General features: G+C 55.3%; 2 protein-coding genes across 6 annotated transcripts in view; both read left to right on the top strand.

Annotated features, from left to right (window-relative positions):
- The first annotated feature begins 1,012 nt into the window (after positions 1-1,012).
- Positions 1,013-11,012, top strand: TMEM145 (transmembrane protein 145). Of its 5 annotated transcripts, none has more exons than XM_086352731.1 (15): positions 1,026-1,355; positions 2,218-2,292; positions 2,399-2,476; positions 2,555-2,641; positions 2,722-2,823; positions 2,924-3,008; positions 3,112-3,183; positions 3,302-3,370; positions 3,693-3,773; positions 3,859-3,937; positions 4,087-4,180; positions 4,898-5,070; positions 6,949-7,069; positions 9,524-9,730; positions 10,670-11,012. In XM_086352731.1, the coding sequence occupies exons 1-15, from the start codon at positions 1,032-1,034 to the stop codon at positions 10,748-10,750; spliced, it is 1,728 nt and encodes a 575-aa protein (XP_086208857.1). In that variant the 5' UTR covers positions 1,026-1,031; the 3' UTR covers positions 10,751-11,012. The 5 variants fall into 5 exon arrangements, with proteins under 5 accessions (XP_086208854.1, XP_086208858.1, XP_086208856.1 ...); XM_086352729.1 differs by having other exon boundaries at positions 10,205-11,012; XM_086352728.1 differs by having other exon boundaries at positions 1,013-1,355; positions 9,524-11,012.
- A 475-nt stretch (positions 11,013-11,487) lies between these two features.
- The window catches only part of MEGF8 (multiple EGF like domains 8), a 40,843-nt gene continuing 36,866 nt past the window's right edge, over positions 11,488-15,464 (top strand). Inside the window, exon 1 of the mRNA XM_086352718.1 lies at positions 11,488-12,349. Within this exon, the coding sequence (XP_086208844.1) occupies positions 12,163-12,349 (187 nt within the window). The 5' untranslated portion in view covers positions 11,488-12,162. The remainder of the gene's footprint in view (positions 12,350-15,464) is intronic.

The following is a 15,464-nucleotide window of genomic DNA, read 5'->3' as shown; positions in this document are numbered from 1 at the left end:
TGAAGCCTGGGTATAGTGGCAGACTTTTTTCTTTGGTCTACAATATATTTAACATTTTTGAATCAATTATCTACTGTTACAAATCAGCTTTTTAAAAAAAATTTTTTCTGGCTTCTCTCTCAAAAAAAAAAAAAAAACCCAGAATGAAAGCAGAGAAACTGGCATATCAGACTTACTCTCCTTCCTGTCAAAAACTGGCTGAAGCTAAGTTGCAGAGGCTCCTTTTTTGTGGGGTCAACACTCTGCATTTCACCTGCTTATGTTCCCTGCTTGGCCTCTTGACTTGGAAATTTTTTTAAAATGGTATTTTGAGGAGCAGCAAATTTTCTTCAGTGGAGGGGGAGGGATGAAGCTAAACATGTGTTGGAATCTGATTGGGAAAATGAAGCGGAGGGGCTTGGACTGTACTCTGTAAAGCTTTTCCAAGGCTCCCCATTGCCCACAGGGAAACCGTAAAGTCAGTGCCAGGGTGTAGGGGACTGGCTGGGAGATCCCACAGGTGTGACTCAGTTGAGGTCTTTTAGGAAGCTTATGGCAATGCTGGGATTTGAACCCAAGCAATTGATTTCAGAGTCTGCTTGTGGGTTTCTTGTAACACCACCCCCTCTGCCTCATGGCAACTGATTTTCACACCCTGGTAAGCAGTGACAGGACAGGGTCAGGCTGTAGCGTTTGTGGCTGAGGGCTCTTTACCACCTCGGAGTTGTGTGACCCAGAACTGGTGGTTTACCCACTCTGCCTCTGTGTTTCTGTAGGAACTTCACAGGGTGCATGGGATGTGGAGTGGCCACAGCTGGTGTTGGCTGTCATGGGGGCGGGGATGGGTAATCAAAGAGCTATTTGGGAGCTAAACTGAGGGGAGGTCAGAACAGAGCTGGGGCCTGGGGGTTGTGGGTCATCCTGAGATGGCAGCCTGGAGGAGGATGCTCGACTTGGGGGAGTGCATTGGAGTTCATTTTAGGACACCAGGAGCCTGAGGTATCAAGGAGACTACCCAAGGGGAGTACTGGGGCTGGAGAGGTGTGGTGCGGATGGGAAAGGGGCGGACCTTCCCACGGCGGTTGGATAGGGGCCAGGCTGGGTCATCCCGGAGGAGAAGGCAGGGAGCGCGGTGCCCAGCGGCCCCTTTAATCGGGGCCGCGCGCCAGCCGGCCCGCGCGCTCTCGCCGCCGTCGCCGGGCCGGAGTGGGAGCCGGAGCGGAACCCGGGCCAGGGCCGGGGCCGGAGCGGGTGGAATGGAGCCCCCGCGCGCGCCCGCTCTGCGCCGCCTGCTGCCGCCGCTGCTGCTCCTAATGCTGCCGCTGCCCCCCCGCGCCCGGGCTAAGTACGTGCGGGGCAACCTCAGCTCCAAGGAGGTGAGCGCGCCCGGCCCTCCCCTGCCACCCGCCGGGCCCCCGAGGGACCAGAGGGAGAGAAGGGGGAAGGTGCCGCCCCGCCCCCTGCCGCCTCTCCCGGAAGGTCCCTGAGAGCCTGGGGGCTTGGGGCCAGGGGCGATGAGGGACTGGGTCTGGGTTGAGGCTGAGGGGGCCCCGAGGGTAGAGAGGAGCCTCGGGGATTGTAGGAGGGACATTGAGGTCAGAGTTGGGCGAGGAGCGGGGCGGGGTTGGGAGAGTCAGAGTTTGGGGTGGGGGTGGGGGACGCCGAGGTGGTGCTGAAGGGACAGCACTTTTCACTGCAAGAGAGCCTGAGTTCACTCTCCTGCTCAGGACCCAGAGGGGGCTATTTGGAATACTCCCCAGCATCTGATGGGTTCTGGGACCTGTGTGTGTGTGTGTGTGTGTGTGTGTCTGTGTGTGTCTGTGACAAAAGATGTCCTGTGTGTGTGTGTCTGTGACAAAAGATGTCCAGTGTGTGTGTGTCTGTGACAAAAGATGTCCAGTGTGTGTGTGTGTCTGTGACAAAAGATGTCCAGTGTGTGTGTGTCTGTGACAAAAGATGTCCAGGATGGGGATCTGGCCCTCCAGGCTTTCTCTGGCACCTGAGAAATGGGAGAAGTGTTTGAAAGGAGGGGAAGAAACTTGGGGGACATCCGAAGCAGGAATCCTGGAACCAAGGTGAAAGGATAACAGAAGAATTTTGGAGGTGACCTGGTCCCCTTTATGTTTCTTAGGAAACCAGGAACTCCAGGGTAGGGAGGAAAAGTTGAGGGGGGGACTATGGAGTCAAGGAGAGTTCTCAAGGGGCTCAGAAGAAAGTCTGAGTGGGCCCCTTTTCCAGGACTGGGTGTTCCTGACGAGATTTTGCTTCCTCTCGGATTATGGCCGACTAGACTTCCGTTTCCGATACCCTGAGGTGAGCCTTCCCCAATCACTCACCATGCTGAGGCTGGACACCCCCTTGGCCTCCCAAGGCAAGGGCTACCCCAGCTCCCCAACTCCCCACATCTCTGGGTCTGCAGGCCAAGTGCTGTCAGAACATCCTCCTCTATTTCGACGACCCATCCCAGTGGCCAGCCGTGTACAAGGCAGGGGACAAGGTGAAGTCTGTGAGGAAGGTGGTGGGGGGACAAGGTTGAAGCTCGCCAAGGAGTGACCACATCCCTGTCCTTGCCTAGGACTGCCTGGCTAAGGAGTCAGTGATCAGGCCAGAGAACAACCAGGTCATCAACCTCACTACCCAGTATGCCTGGTCAGGCTGTCAGGTATGGGCCCGGCCTGGGGGAATGGGCAGGTGCTGAAAGCCCAGGTCCAGGCAGGCTTCAGCCTTTGCGCTCCTCCCCAGGTGGTGTCAGAGGAGGGAACTCGCTACCTGAGCTGCTCCAGTGGCCGCAGCTTCCGCTCCGTGCGTGAAAGGTGGTGGTACATCGCGCTCAGCAAGTGTGGTGTAAGTGACTGGGGCCTTCTCCTCCTTGCCTTCTTGCCAACCCCTTCCCTGCCCAGGGCTACCCCTGCCCCCCTTCCTTAGGCCACCACACTCCCCACAGGGAGATGGGCTGCAGCTGGAGTATGAGATGGTCCTCACCAACGGCAAGTCCTTCTGGACGCGGCATTTCTCTGCTGATGAATTTGGTGAGCACCTGGGGACCCAGCATCTCAGTGGGAACCTAGAACTGGGAGCCTGTTGAGGGAAGACCCCTCCTGACTGCAGGGTTTCCTTCTGCCAAATTGGCAGGGATCCTGGAGACCGATGTGACTTTCCTCCTCATCTTCATCCTCATCTTCCTCCTCTCCTGTTACTTTGGATGTGAGTCCAGCCCATGGCAGGGGCGGAGCGAGGGGGGAGAGGGAAGATGGGGGAGGGGGGACAAGGTTGGAGGGCAGCCAATCTGTCTGTGTACAGCCTTCCCTTATCCTCCTCCTAGATTTGCTGAAAGGTCGTCAGTTGCTTCACACGACTTATAAAATGTTCATGGCTGCAGCAGGAATGGAGGGTGAGGTTTAGAGTATCTTAACTTTTGAGTTCTATGAGAGGAGGAGCTTAGGGCTCAGATACTTAGGCCTAAGAAAGGAAGGGCTGGGGGCCTGGATTCTTAGGTCTGAGGGAGGGGGGCTGGGGATCTGGACTCCTGGGTCTGAGGGAGGAGGGGCTGGGGGTCTGGACTTCAGAGCATCCCAGGAAGTCAGCAGGAGTAGAGTCTAAATCCTGATAGGGATGAACGAAGGGCTCTGGTCATCTGGATCACAGTGCTAGGGAAGAGTGATGCTCTAAAGCCGGTGTCTGTCCTTTCCTCTCACTGCCTGTCCTCCCCTCAGTCCTGAGCCTCCTATTTTTCTGCATCTACTGGGGCCAGTATGCCACGGATGGCATTGGCAACGAGAGTCTGAAGATCCTGGGTGAGAAAGAAGTGGGCCCGGGAGGGTGTGGGGCTCCTCCCCCGGCGGAGCCCGCGTCTGAGCTGCCCTCTCCTCCTTCTACCAGCCAAGCTGCTCTTCTCCTCCAGCTTCCTCATCTTCCTGCTGATGCTGATCCTTCTGGGGAAGGGATTCACGGTGACACGGTGCCCATGCTGGGGCGAGAGGGAGCACAGCAGGGATAGGGTGGCTGGGCAGGGGGGCAGGGCAGAGATTGGGTTTGGGGAGGGGGTGGCCACCCCCTCCTCTCTGACGGCCCCCACCCCTGCTGTCTCCCCTCACGGCCTGTCGCCAGGGGCCGCATCAGCCACTCAGGCTCGGTGAAGTTGTCTGTCTACATGACCCTGTACACCCTCACACACGTGGCGCTGCTCATCTACGAGGCCGAGGTGAGTCCCCCTAAAAGCTCAGGCTTTGCTCCGTCCTCCCTACCCGCAAAGCTTTTAGTGGCCTCTTCTACCTGTCTGCTAGTGTTCTTCCTGGCTCTCTCTCCCACTCGGTGGTTTTCCGCCTTTCCATCTGTCTCCCTAAGTGCATTCCCGTCTCTCTACGTGGCTCTCCTCCTCTGTCTCTCGCTGTCTGTCACATTTCATGCTCAGTGTCGTGACTAAGTTCAGGAGTCACACAGACCTGGAGTCCACTCTGGCTCTCCCATTTCCCAGCTGGTTGACCTTGACTGATGCCCACCCCACCCCCAAATCTGCTTCTTCTTTTGTAAAATGAGGAGGGTTTTACCTACCCCAGGGGACTTCTCTAAGGCTTTATATATCACCTTGACTTTGGCCGAAAGGCTTCCTGCTTAGCCTCAGTTTCCCCCTTCTGTAAAATGGGGTGAAAATAAGACCTGCTTTATCAACTCGGTGCAAACAGAAAAACTTACACTTGGTGGTGTTCAGCTCTGTGCTGGGCCATGGTAGCAGGGATAGTTTCTATCTTTTTACTCTCTCTCTGTGTCTATCCTTTCATCCCCATCTCTCATTCTCCTACTGCTTCTGTCTTGATCAAGTACCTCTGAGCCCTTTGAGGGTATTTGAGGGTGGGGTCTGGGGTCCCTGTGAGGAGGGCCAAAGGCCAGGGCTGTGACTGACCCTCTCCCTTGGGTCCAGTTCTTTGACCCGGGCCAGGTCCTGTACACCTATGAGTCGCCAGCGGGCTACGGGCTCATTGGGCTGCAGGTGGCGGCCTACGTGTGGTTCTCCTATGCTGTGCTCGTCTCCTTGCGCCATTTCCCGGAGAAGCAGCCCTTTTACGTGCCCTTCTTTGCTGCCTACACCCTCTGGTGAGATGTGCTGGGCCCCCAACCTGTCCATGCCTTCCCCGGCTCCCCAGAAATGGCTGTCTTCAACTCAGACCCTCTTCTGGGAGGCAGATGGACTTTAAGTTAGGCAGCTGTCACCAGAGTCTGCCACTTACTCACTGTGTAACCTGGAAACGATTCCTTTCCCAAAGTGAAAAAAACTATAAAAGCCTCAGGTTGCCTACCCAGAAAGAGGGATTGTCTAGAGTATCTCCTGCAAATGGGTGTCTTGAGAGTTGTATAGGGCAACAGATAAGGGCTTTGAGTGTGGCACATAGTAAATGTCCAACAAAAAGTAGTTGTGATTCTTTTCATTAACATAGCGTAGCAGTAAAGTTCAGAGAAGGCAATGGCACCCCACTCCAGTACTCTTGCCTGGAAAATCCCATGGTTGGAGGAGCCTGGTAGGCTGCAGTCCATGGGGTCACTAAGAGTCGGACACGACTGAGTGGCTTCACTTTCACTTTCACTTTCATGCATTGGAGAAGGAAATGGCAACCCACTCCAGTGTTCTTGCCTGGAGAATCCCAGGGATGGCGGAGCCTGGTGGGCTGCTGTCTATGGGGTCGCACAGAGTCGGACACGACTGAAGTGACTTAGCAGCAGCAGCAGCAGCAAAGTTATGGGCTTCCCAGGTGGTGCAAGTGGTAAAGAGCTCGCCTGCCAATGCAGGAGATGTAAGAGACATGGGTTTGATCCCTGGGTGGGGAAGATTCCCCTGGAGGAGGAAATGGCAACCCACTCCAGTATTCTTGCCTGGAGAATCCCATGGACAAAAGAGCCTGGTGGGCTACACAGTCCAGAAGGTTGCAGAGTCGGACACAACTGAAACAACTTAGCACACACACACAGCAGTAAAGTAGGTGGATTCTTTTAAATGATTTACTTTCTCATATATGCATTTTAAATATTTATTTACTTATATATTTGGTTGCGCTGGGTCTTAGTTGAGGCATGTGGGATCATTAGTTGCGGCATGTGAACTCTTAATTGCAGCACGTGGGACCTAGTTTCCTGACTGGGGGTCAAACTCAGGATTGGGAGTGTGGAGTCTTAGCCACCGGACCACCAGGGAAGTCCCAAGTAGGTGGATTCTAAGCCAGATTACCTGGATTTAGATCCCAGTTCTAAAGCTTGTGGGGGTTCCCTGGTGGCTCAGATGGTAAAGAATCTGCCTGCAATGCAGCAGGAGATCTGGGTTTGATCCCTGGTTTGGGAAGATTCCCCTGGAGAAGGGAATGGAAACCCATTCCAATATTATTATTATTTTTTTTTTCCACTCCAGTATTCTTGCCTGGCAGGCTACAGTCCATGGGGTTGCAAAGAGTTGGACATGACTGAGTGACTAACACTTTTACTTCACTTTCTAAAGCTTGTAAATTGTGTGACATTACACACATCAATTAAATTCTCTCTGCCTCAGTTTCCACACCTGTTTAATAGGGATGGAAATTGTACCTGCCTCATAGAGTCACTGTGAGAGTTACATGAGTGTGTATTCATGAAATGCTTAGTAACAGGTCTGGCATGCAGCAATTCCTTAATTATTATTATCGTATGTTAATTCAGTCATCAAACATCTTTGATTTCCTATCAGGTGCCAGAATTTGGGGTGGGGTTAGAACTGAGTTAAATTCAACCTACTGCTTGCCCACCCCCCTCACCACATTTCCCAGGCCAGTGGGATTCCTGTCTCCTTTTAACCTCTGGCTCTGAAGGTCACACTGGCTTCCCTCCAATTTGGGACCCACTTGGGGCGTGTGTGTGTGTGTGTGTGTGTGCATAGCAGGGGATTTGGGGCCATGGGGTGGGGTGGAAGGCAGGGATGGTGTCTCTACAGACCCACTGCCTCCCCTTCAGGTTCTTTGCAGTTCCGGTCATGGCCCTGATCGCCAACTTCGGGATCCCCAAGTGGGCCCGGGAGAAGATTGTCAATGGAATCCAGTTGGGGATCCATCTATATGCCCACGGCGTGTTCCTGGTGAGGCTGGGCATCCAGGGTGGGAGGCAGTGGGAAACCAGTGGGTGGAGGATGCATGAGGCCATCCACCCCTGAGCTGCCTGAATTTCTGTTCTGAGTGCTTGATCCATTTCCTTCAATTCATCCTTTAGGCATTCAACACATGCTTATTGAGAGCCTGCTGGGTCTTTGCAGGCTGTTCCACTGTATCCCCCAGAGTCCACCCTCTTCTATTCCTCTCTCCTACTTTTGTGTCCTGGGCTCTTCCCCCAGCCCTACTCTCTTTCTTTGCCCCCATCCCCATTTCCATCCTGACCCTGGGTCCCCGGACTCTCACTTTCCCCTTCTGTATCTCCACAGCCTTCCCTAAGCCCCTTGGTCTCTACTCTCCCGCTACCCTTCACATTCTCCCATCTCTGCCACTCCATCACAGGACGAAGCCACTGGGGTGGGTCAGGCTGGGGCTCCAGGGGGCCTAGATCTGAATGGCAGCAGGGGTTACTAACACCAACTCTCTTCTTTGCTCTGGTTTACATCCTATCTGGCTTTCTGGGAGACAGTCCAGTCCTTCTGTTCATTCATTCTTCCATCCATCCATCAACCATTCAGTGGGCACCTTTCTCAAACCACCCTGTTTCATGCTGGGAACACCCATATGCCTTTATTTCTGCTGTCTTGTTTACTTGGCAGAGCAACCCCAGGGCAAACAGAGAGGGGAAGCTAACGCCCAGAGAGGGGAAGTGACCTGCCAGGCTCCGTGGCCATTGGTGGGGGTGGTGGGGTTCTAAGATCTGGCATAAGTGGGAACCAGACAGGAAAATAGGCATTGCTGAGGGTCCCAGCTCCTGACTTGATGGGTCCACCATGTATTCTTTGTTGGGAATATACTCAGCCACTGAGAGAGGGGGCCAGGTTCCCCATGTTCTACCCTGGAACCCGACTTAGGTACAGACTCACTTTCCTGGGATGATTCCTCCTGAGGCTCTGCAGGAAGTCACAGAGGGACAGAGAGAGGCGAAATGCTAAGAACCCACCATGTGCCAGGGCTTCCCAGGTGGTGCTAGCAGTAAAGAACCTGCCTGCCAATGCAGGAGATCTAAGAGATGCAGGTTTGATCCCTGGGTTGGGAAGATCCCCTGGGGGTGGGCATGGCAACCCACTCTAGTACTCTTGCCTGGAGAATCCCATGGATAGAGACTGGCAGGCTGCAGTTCATAGAGTCGCACAGAGTCAGACACAATTTAGCACACACGCACACACCATGTACCAGAGTCTGCACCAGCGGTTTTCATTTCCACCCTCTTTTCATCTCCACGTAGGCACTGCAACTCCTTTTGTGCAGTGAGGCTCTGGGAGTGTAAGCAGCATGCCGCAGGTCCTATACTCAGTGAACTGTGGGGCCAGGAGGTGGGGTGCAGGCTCAGAACACAGTAACCTTTCTACTATACTTCACCTTCGCCCAGGTTCCTTCCTAAAAACACTCACATTGGCTCAGAACAGCTCCACCACCAGCAGGCATTCCATCGCTCTGGTTTCAGCTCCTTGTTCACTTATTCAGCAACAACCTTGGAGGGACTGAGCTGGGCTCCTATGTGCAGTGCTAGGGTCACCCCAGTCCCTGCCCTTGTGGCCTCCCAGCTAATCCGGAGACATGTCTACATTCAACCATTATTTATTGAGAGCTTATATGTGTCAGGCACTGTTCTAGAAGATGTTGGGGATTCAGCAGGGAAAAGAACCATCAAGTACCTGCCATCAAGGAGCTAACTTTCTAGAGTCTGTCAGTTGCTCTCCAATTGAATTTTCTGTTTATGAAAATATTTTACCATCTGTGCTGTCCCATACAATAGCTACTAACCCCATGTGGCTACTGAACACTTAAATGTGGCCAGTGTGACTGAGAAATTAAAGTTTTAGTTTAATTTTGGTTATTTTAAATTTAAATAGCCACAGATAGCTAGTAACTATTGTACTAGATGGGCTTCCCAGGCGGTGCTAGTGGTAAAGAACTTGCCTGCCAATGCAGGAGACCTAAGAGATCCAGGTTCAGTCTCTGAGTGGGGAAGATCCCCTGGAGGAGGGCACAGCAACCCACTCCAGTAGTCTTGCCTGGAGAATCCCATGGACAGAGGAGCCTGGCAGGCTACAGTCCATGGAGTTGAAGAGAGTTGGACACGACTGAAGCGACTTAGTACACCCACATCCTACTAGATATCATAGGATGCTGCAGCTTAACCATTCAGTGATAACTGGGAGCTCAGGGCTTTGACTGAGAAAGCGCCTGCAGAGTAGTGACGGACTGAAAGTTAGAGCTCAGGACTTTGTGAGAGCCCAGAGGAGGTGCCACATCCAGTTCAAGGGTTTCAGAGAAGCGGGGGTATCGAGTGAACAGGAGAATCCTTAGGGCTCCTGTTTATGAAGGCAGCCTGAGGCCTGGACAGCCCTTCTCCAACCTGCGCCTGCCTTTCACCCCAGATCATGACACGCCCTTCGGCGGCCAACAAGAACTTCCCATACCACGTGCGCACGTCGCAGATCGCCTCGGCCGGAGCCCCAGGCCCCGGAGGCAGCCAGTCCGCAGACAAGGCCTTCCCGCAGCACGTCTATGGGAACGTGACGTTCATCAGCGACTCGGTGCCCAACTTCACGGAGCTCTTCTCCATACCCCCGCCCGCCTCCTGCGTAAGCCCCGCGCCCCCGGCGCCCGAGGAGCTGCTGGCGCCGCCCCTGGAGTACCTGACCCCGCTCCCGGCCCCTCCACCGCCCTCCACGCCCAGGCGCCTGAGCCCACCCCCTGCCTTTCGCAACCCCCGCGCCCCCACGCCGCGCCGCGACCGACCCCCGGCGCCCGCGCCCACCTTGCCAGACTGGGTCCTGGCGCTGTTGCGTACGCCCCCTCAGACACCCCGCGCGGTGCCCCCGCCGCCGCTGGCCTTCCGCGGTTCTCCCCCACCTCCCCGGCCACCGCCGGAGTTCGCCCGGCGCACCCCGACGCCCCCGCTTGAGTACCTGGCCCCACTGCCCAGGCGCCCCTGACTGACCCCTGCGCCCACACCTCGGGAGGGGGGATCATCGCGGGGAGGGGGACGGGCCTTCGGGGCTGCATCTGCCCCTCCGTGGGTCCAGGACGGCATCTGATCCTGACCCCCCTCCCAGGCCGGGAAGCAGGTGGAGGAGACAGCGGTGGCGGCGGCGGTGGCCCCGAGGGGCCGCGTGGTGACCATGGCCGAGCCGGGCGCGGCCTCCCCGCCCCCTTCCTCTCGGTTCCCCAAGGCGGCCGACCCAAGCTGGGATGGCCCGACGCCGCCCTACCAGCCGCTCGTGCCCCAGACAGCGGCGCCGCACACCGGCTTCACCGAGTACTTCAGCATGCACACGGCCGGGGGCACCGCACCCCCGGTCTGAGCACCCCTGCCCCATGGGCCGCGCGCCGGGCCCCGGCCGGGCTCCAGATCCCCTCTCTAACCCGGCCCCAGGGCTCTGCCATTCCCGGCCTTGCCAAACCTCCCCCCCCCCGCGTGCCCAGGTAGGGGTGCGTAGTGTCCCGCTCCCTCCCAGTCCCCCTTTGACTTTTGTGCCAAACGGTCCCGCGGGAGCCGCTCTCCCCGTCCCCTCCCTCAGCCCCTGCCCCGAGCGGCACCGGATTCTGGGCTCCCGCTGTTCCGTGACCTCCGGCCCCCTGGCCCCCTCCGAGACCTCTGACCCCGCCGGACCCGGAACACCAGTGACGATCGCCGGGACCCTGCCTGAGGCTCTCCAGGAATCCGCGACCCCGAGCCACTGCTCCCAGGACAGATATTGTGAAGCTACTCTCGACTCTGAAACCTTCCCCTGGATCTCTGTGACCTCGGACCCGTACTCTGCCCACCCTATCTCCATCCCGGAGGCCCTCCCTCAGGTCCTTGGCAGAAAGACTTTTCCCCCTTCTTGCCAAAATAAAGATTCGTTGAGTTTTTATCTTTAAGATGGACTCTTTTACATCTTGATAGTGCTCAGAGACTGGGCTGAACACGAACCGTTCCAGGCTCGGGACCTCAGTGTGCCCAACTGTGAAATGGCATCTTGTGAGGGACCTGCATAACCTGACCTTTTGTTGACCCATAATCGGAGAGCCCTGAAGGTATGAATCATCATCTAGCAGAGTCCTCTTACTGTACAGCTTTCTTTTTACCATCTCTGCCCCAGTTATAGGTAGAAGCGCCCTCCAGTGGCCGATGCTTTGCTCAGCCACCTGCACCAGGAGTTCGGATTAAGATTTGAGCACCGCGCATGTGTAATTCTCACTTCACCGGCCGAGGCGGTCACTGCTGCGCCTGCGTCTAGGAACAAATGGGCGGGGAAGTTTCCGGAAGTCTCCCTTTGTGGAGGGGTGGGGTTGGGTGCTCTGCAGTCCTCCCAGGGCCGCTCTGACCTGCGTCTCTGCAACTTCTCGCCTCCTCTTTATTTTTTATCCCACAGCGGCTGCTAGGCCCCCTCCCTCTCGTCCTCCCCGCGTTCTTCCCGTGGCCGCTCTCGCCCGAGTGTCCCCTCGTCTCTCTGATCTGGCTCATCCGGCTCGGACGGGAGTCGCGGGTGGGTGAGCAAGCGAGTTCGTCTATGGGGTCCAGGCCTGAGCCCCTGAAGACTGACTCTGCCCCGGGGCAGCCGCTCGCGCCCCGCCCCTGGCTGGAGGGTTCTCTCCCGGAGGACCCTCCGGTCCAGGACGTGCCCGCATCCTTGATGTAGGCCCCCGCCGAACTGTACACCTCTTCGCCCACTGGGGACCCGAGTGGTCTATAAGGTCCGTTTCGGCCTGCAGCGGCCCGCGACTGTAACTGCTGGACATCGTTTATGGGGTCAGCTAGCCTATGGGGGCCCATGTCTACAAGAGACTCCCATGGCCCCTAAGGGTCTGCCCCGACCATAACGACCCCCATTACAGGGTTTTCCATGGGTCTGTAGGGCCCACCCCTCCATCTCCAGAGCCCGGCGACAACGGCTGTCTCAGCGGCTCCTGGACCCCGCTGGTCTACAAGGCCATGTCCCATCCATAGAGGTCGCATTTGCAGGGCTTCAAACGGGGTGGAAGGCCCTCTCCGGGGCTTTACGACCCCTCAGTACGGGAGGAGGCGGCGATGGCCCTGGGTCGGGCTCTGGCTGTGGCGCTGGCTGTATCATTGGCCGTGCTGGGGCCACTGTCTCCTGGAGCCCAGGCAGGGGACTGCAAGGGGCAGCGGCAAGTGCTGCGGGAGGCTCCAGGCTTCGTGACAGATGGTGCGGGCAACTACAGCGTCAATGGCAATTGCGAATGGCTCATCGAGGGTGAGTGGGGCCGCGTGGGTCACACACCCGCTGGTGCGCTAATTCATTCATTTGTGCCCTCATTCATCCACTGACCACGAACGGGTCCAGGCCCTTTGCTCTAAAATGCAGCCAACCTGGGCCCTGCCTTGGAAGGCCTTGAAGTCTGGTCGGGGAGTTGCAACCAGCCTCAGATGGACAATTACAAGCCACAGCATCAGTGTGGGCTGTTCAGAGTAATCCTTAGATACTTAGGGACTACTCTGGCAGTCCAGCAATGAAGACTCAGTGCTTCAACTGCAGGGCAGGGGACCTGAGTTCCATCTCTAGTGGTGACTAGGATCCTGCATGCCGCTGGATGTGACCAAAAAAGTAAAAATAAATTTAAAAAAATTTTTTTTAATCTTCATTTAAAAAGAAGTTGTTGGAAACTCAGGCTTTGAGCCCAGCCACCCGGCTTCAAATTTGCGTTCCGCTTCTTCCTAGCTTTGTGAATTTAGGCAGGTGGCTTCCTTTCTCTAAGATTTGGCTTTCCCTCCCTGCACATGGTGATAGTAATAGTACTCACCTCCTGGGGCTATTGCAATTAAATGAGAGCAGGTACTTACTGTGCCTGGTACATAATAAATATCCAATAAATGGTCTTAGGATTATTAGTGTTGTTCTTTTTAAAGTACTTCAACAAAAGCATTTTTTCAGTCATTCATGTACCAGGCATTGTCTTTGCCACTGGGATTCAGCAGAGAGACCCACAAGCCTCAGCAATCCGTGATGACTTGGGGCTTGGAATCTAGTGGCGGAGACAAACATGTTAATAGTTCAACCCGGAGTGGTCGGGGCTCTGATGGGGAACCCCACGGACCTGGGGGTGCCCAGAGGAGGTGGCTGATCCTGTGGTGTGAGTGAGAGCAGAGAAGGCTTCCTGGAGGAGGAGATGTCTGAGCTGAGGACTAAAGACCTATGGGAATCAGCCAGGAGGAGGAGAAAAGCATTCCAGGAAGAGGAAATAGCCTGTGCAAAGGCCCCAACTTTACTCTTCTGGGCTCCCAGTCTAGTGGGGGAAACAAACCCACCCCTAGGGAGTGATAACCTCAGAAATGGCATCTGATTTAGCCTGGGCTATGCCTGAGACCAGAGGTGAATGTAGGAGAGAGCAAAACGGCATTCCAGGTAAGGAGAATAGCCCACGCAAAGGCCCGGAAATACGAGTGTATGATGCTTTTGTGTGTGTGTTGCTCAGTCATGTCCTACTCTTTGCGACCCCATGGGCTGTAGCCCGCCAGGCTCCTCTGTCCGTGGAATTCTCCAGGCAGGACTACTGCAGTGGGTAGCTGTTCCCTTCTCCAGGGGAATCTTCCCAACCCAGGGATTGAACCCAGGTCTCCTGCATTGCAGGCAGATTATTTAAAATATCTGTGTGTTAGGACAGAATCCAAGGAGACAGTGAGCCAGAGGCTGGAGGGTTGGGAGGAACCGGAAGGTTTAGGATGTGGTGATTTTGAGCTGTGCCCTGAGGACAATAAGGAGGTGAAGCAGCAATCTAAGGCAGTGGCTAGAGAAGTCCAGGAAGGCCTCCCTTGGCAGCAAATGAGGAGCTGGCCTCCAGGGAGAGGTGGGAGTCCCCCAGAGGAGATCCTGGGCAAAGACCAGAGGTGTGACAGGGCTGGGGTCATGCCAGACCTCCTTTTGCAGGCTTTGGAGCTTGGTCTTTATTTGGGGACACGAGGCATCCATGGAAGGTTTTTGAACAGGGAAAGTCATGATTCAGTTTATGGTTTAGAAGGTCTCTATGGCTGTTGTGTGGGCTATGGGTGAAGCGCGTTTCTTGGGGTTGAGTGTGTCTGTCCCCAGTGTGGGGGCCATCCTCATCTAGGGGTTGAGAAGAGAGTGGGAAGTTTGTGTATGCACTGGGGATGTAAATTATTCTCTGGCCTTGAAGAGCTCCAGCCTGGTTGGGGATGGTAAGGCTAGACACAGACATTCATCCTCCAGTGTGCCCAGGGCTGAGACGGAAGGAGGTGCCTGGTTGGGTAGACGGGCCTAGAGGAGTGAAAAGACTCTGCTGGGAGTCACAGAGGGGCAGCCACTGAGCAGGGTTCTGAAACATGCACTGGAGTGTTGTTCAATCGCTAAGTCTGGTCTGACTCTCCGCAACCCCATGGACTGCAGCAGGCCAGGCTTCCCTGTCCATCACTGTCTCCTGGCGTTTGCTCAGACTCATGTCCATTGAGTCCGTGGGTGCCATCCAACCATCTCATCCTCTGTCACCCCTGTCTCCTCCTGCCCTGAAGCTTTCCCAGCATCAGGGTCTTTTTCAGTGAGTCAGCTCTTCGGACTTGGTGGCCAAAGTATTGGAGCTTCCACTTCAGCATCAGTCCTTCCAATGAATATTCAGGGTTAGGAGTATACCAGGTGAAAAAAGCAAACAGCCTCATGAAGACAAAAGAAGGGCTGGTGGGGCTTTGCTCATGGTCCAGCGGTTAAGTCTTTACTGCAGGGCACATGGGTTCGATCCCTAGTTGGAGAACTAAGATCCCATGTGCCGCCAGCAAAATAAAAGAGAGGACTGGTGGGTCTCAGAGCCATGTCTCAGCTCATCTGATCTGGCCAAACTGTTGGCTGGGAAGAGCAAAGGGGGCCAGAAACAGGGGCGGAAAGGCCCTAAATGTCACAATGAGCAGCTTGACTTTTCTCTGGGAATGGATGGGGGGCCAGAGGGGGATTTTGAGCAGGAGTGAGGTGTCACAGTCAGGCTGGGTGAGGGGCAAACTGGAGACTTGGTGTTCTTGTCTTGTGGGAAAGGATGAGTTCTGAATTGGGGTAGGAACTAAGTGGGTGGAGAGGCATGGAGAATGCTGAGAGACGTGTGACATTTCACCCCTGAGACCTGGGGAGCGGTTGGCTGGATGTTGGGGTCAGGAGGAGTCTGGGAGACTTCTGGATCCCTCCTTGAGGCCCTATGCTTCCCAGTGTCTATCACCTCTAAGAACCAACACGTTCCCCCATCTATTAAAAAGGAAATAAATGATACACTTACTTTTTTTTTTTTTTTTACCATGTTCACACATTGTTGGGCCCGCTCCTCGTAAGGATTCATAACATCCTTATGAATAAGAGGCATTAAGCCTTTGAAAAG

Source organism: Bos grunniens, chromosome 18, assembly GCF_055505025.1.
Source record: "Bos grunniens cultivar Pamir isolate PY7600 chromosome 18, Bosgru_T2T1.0, whole genome shotgun sequence".
NCBI lineage: Eukaryota > Metazoa > Chordata > Mammalia > Artiodactyla > Bovidae > Bos > Bos grunniens.
This window is presented reverse-complemented; position numbering and strand designations above follow the sequence as displayed.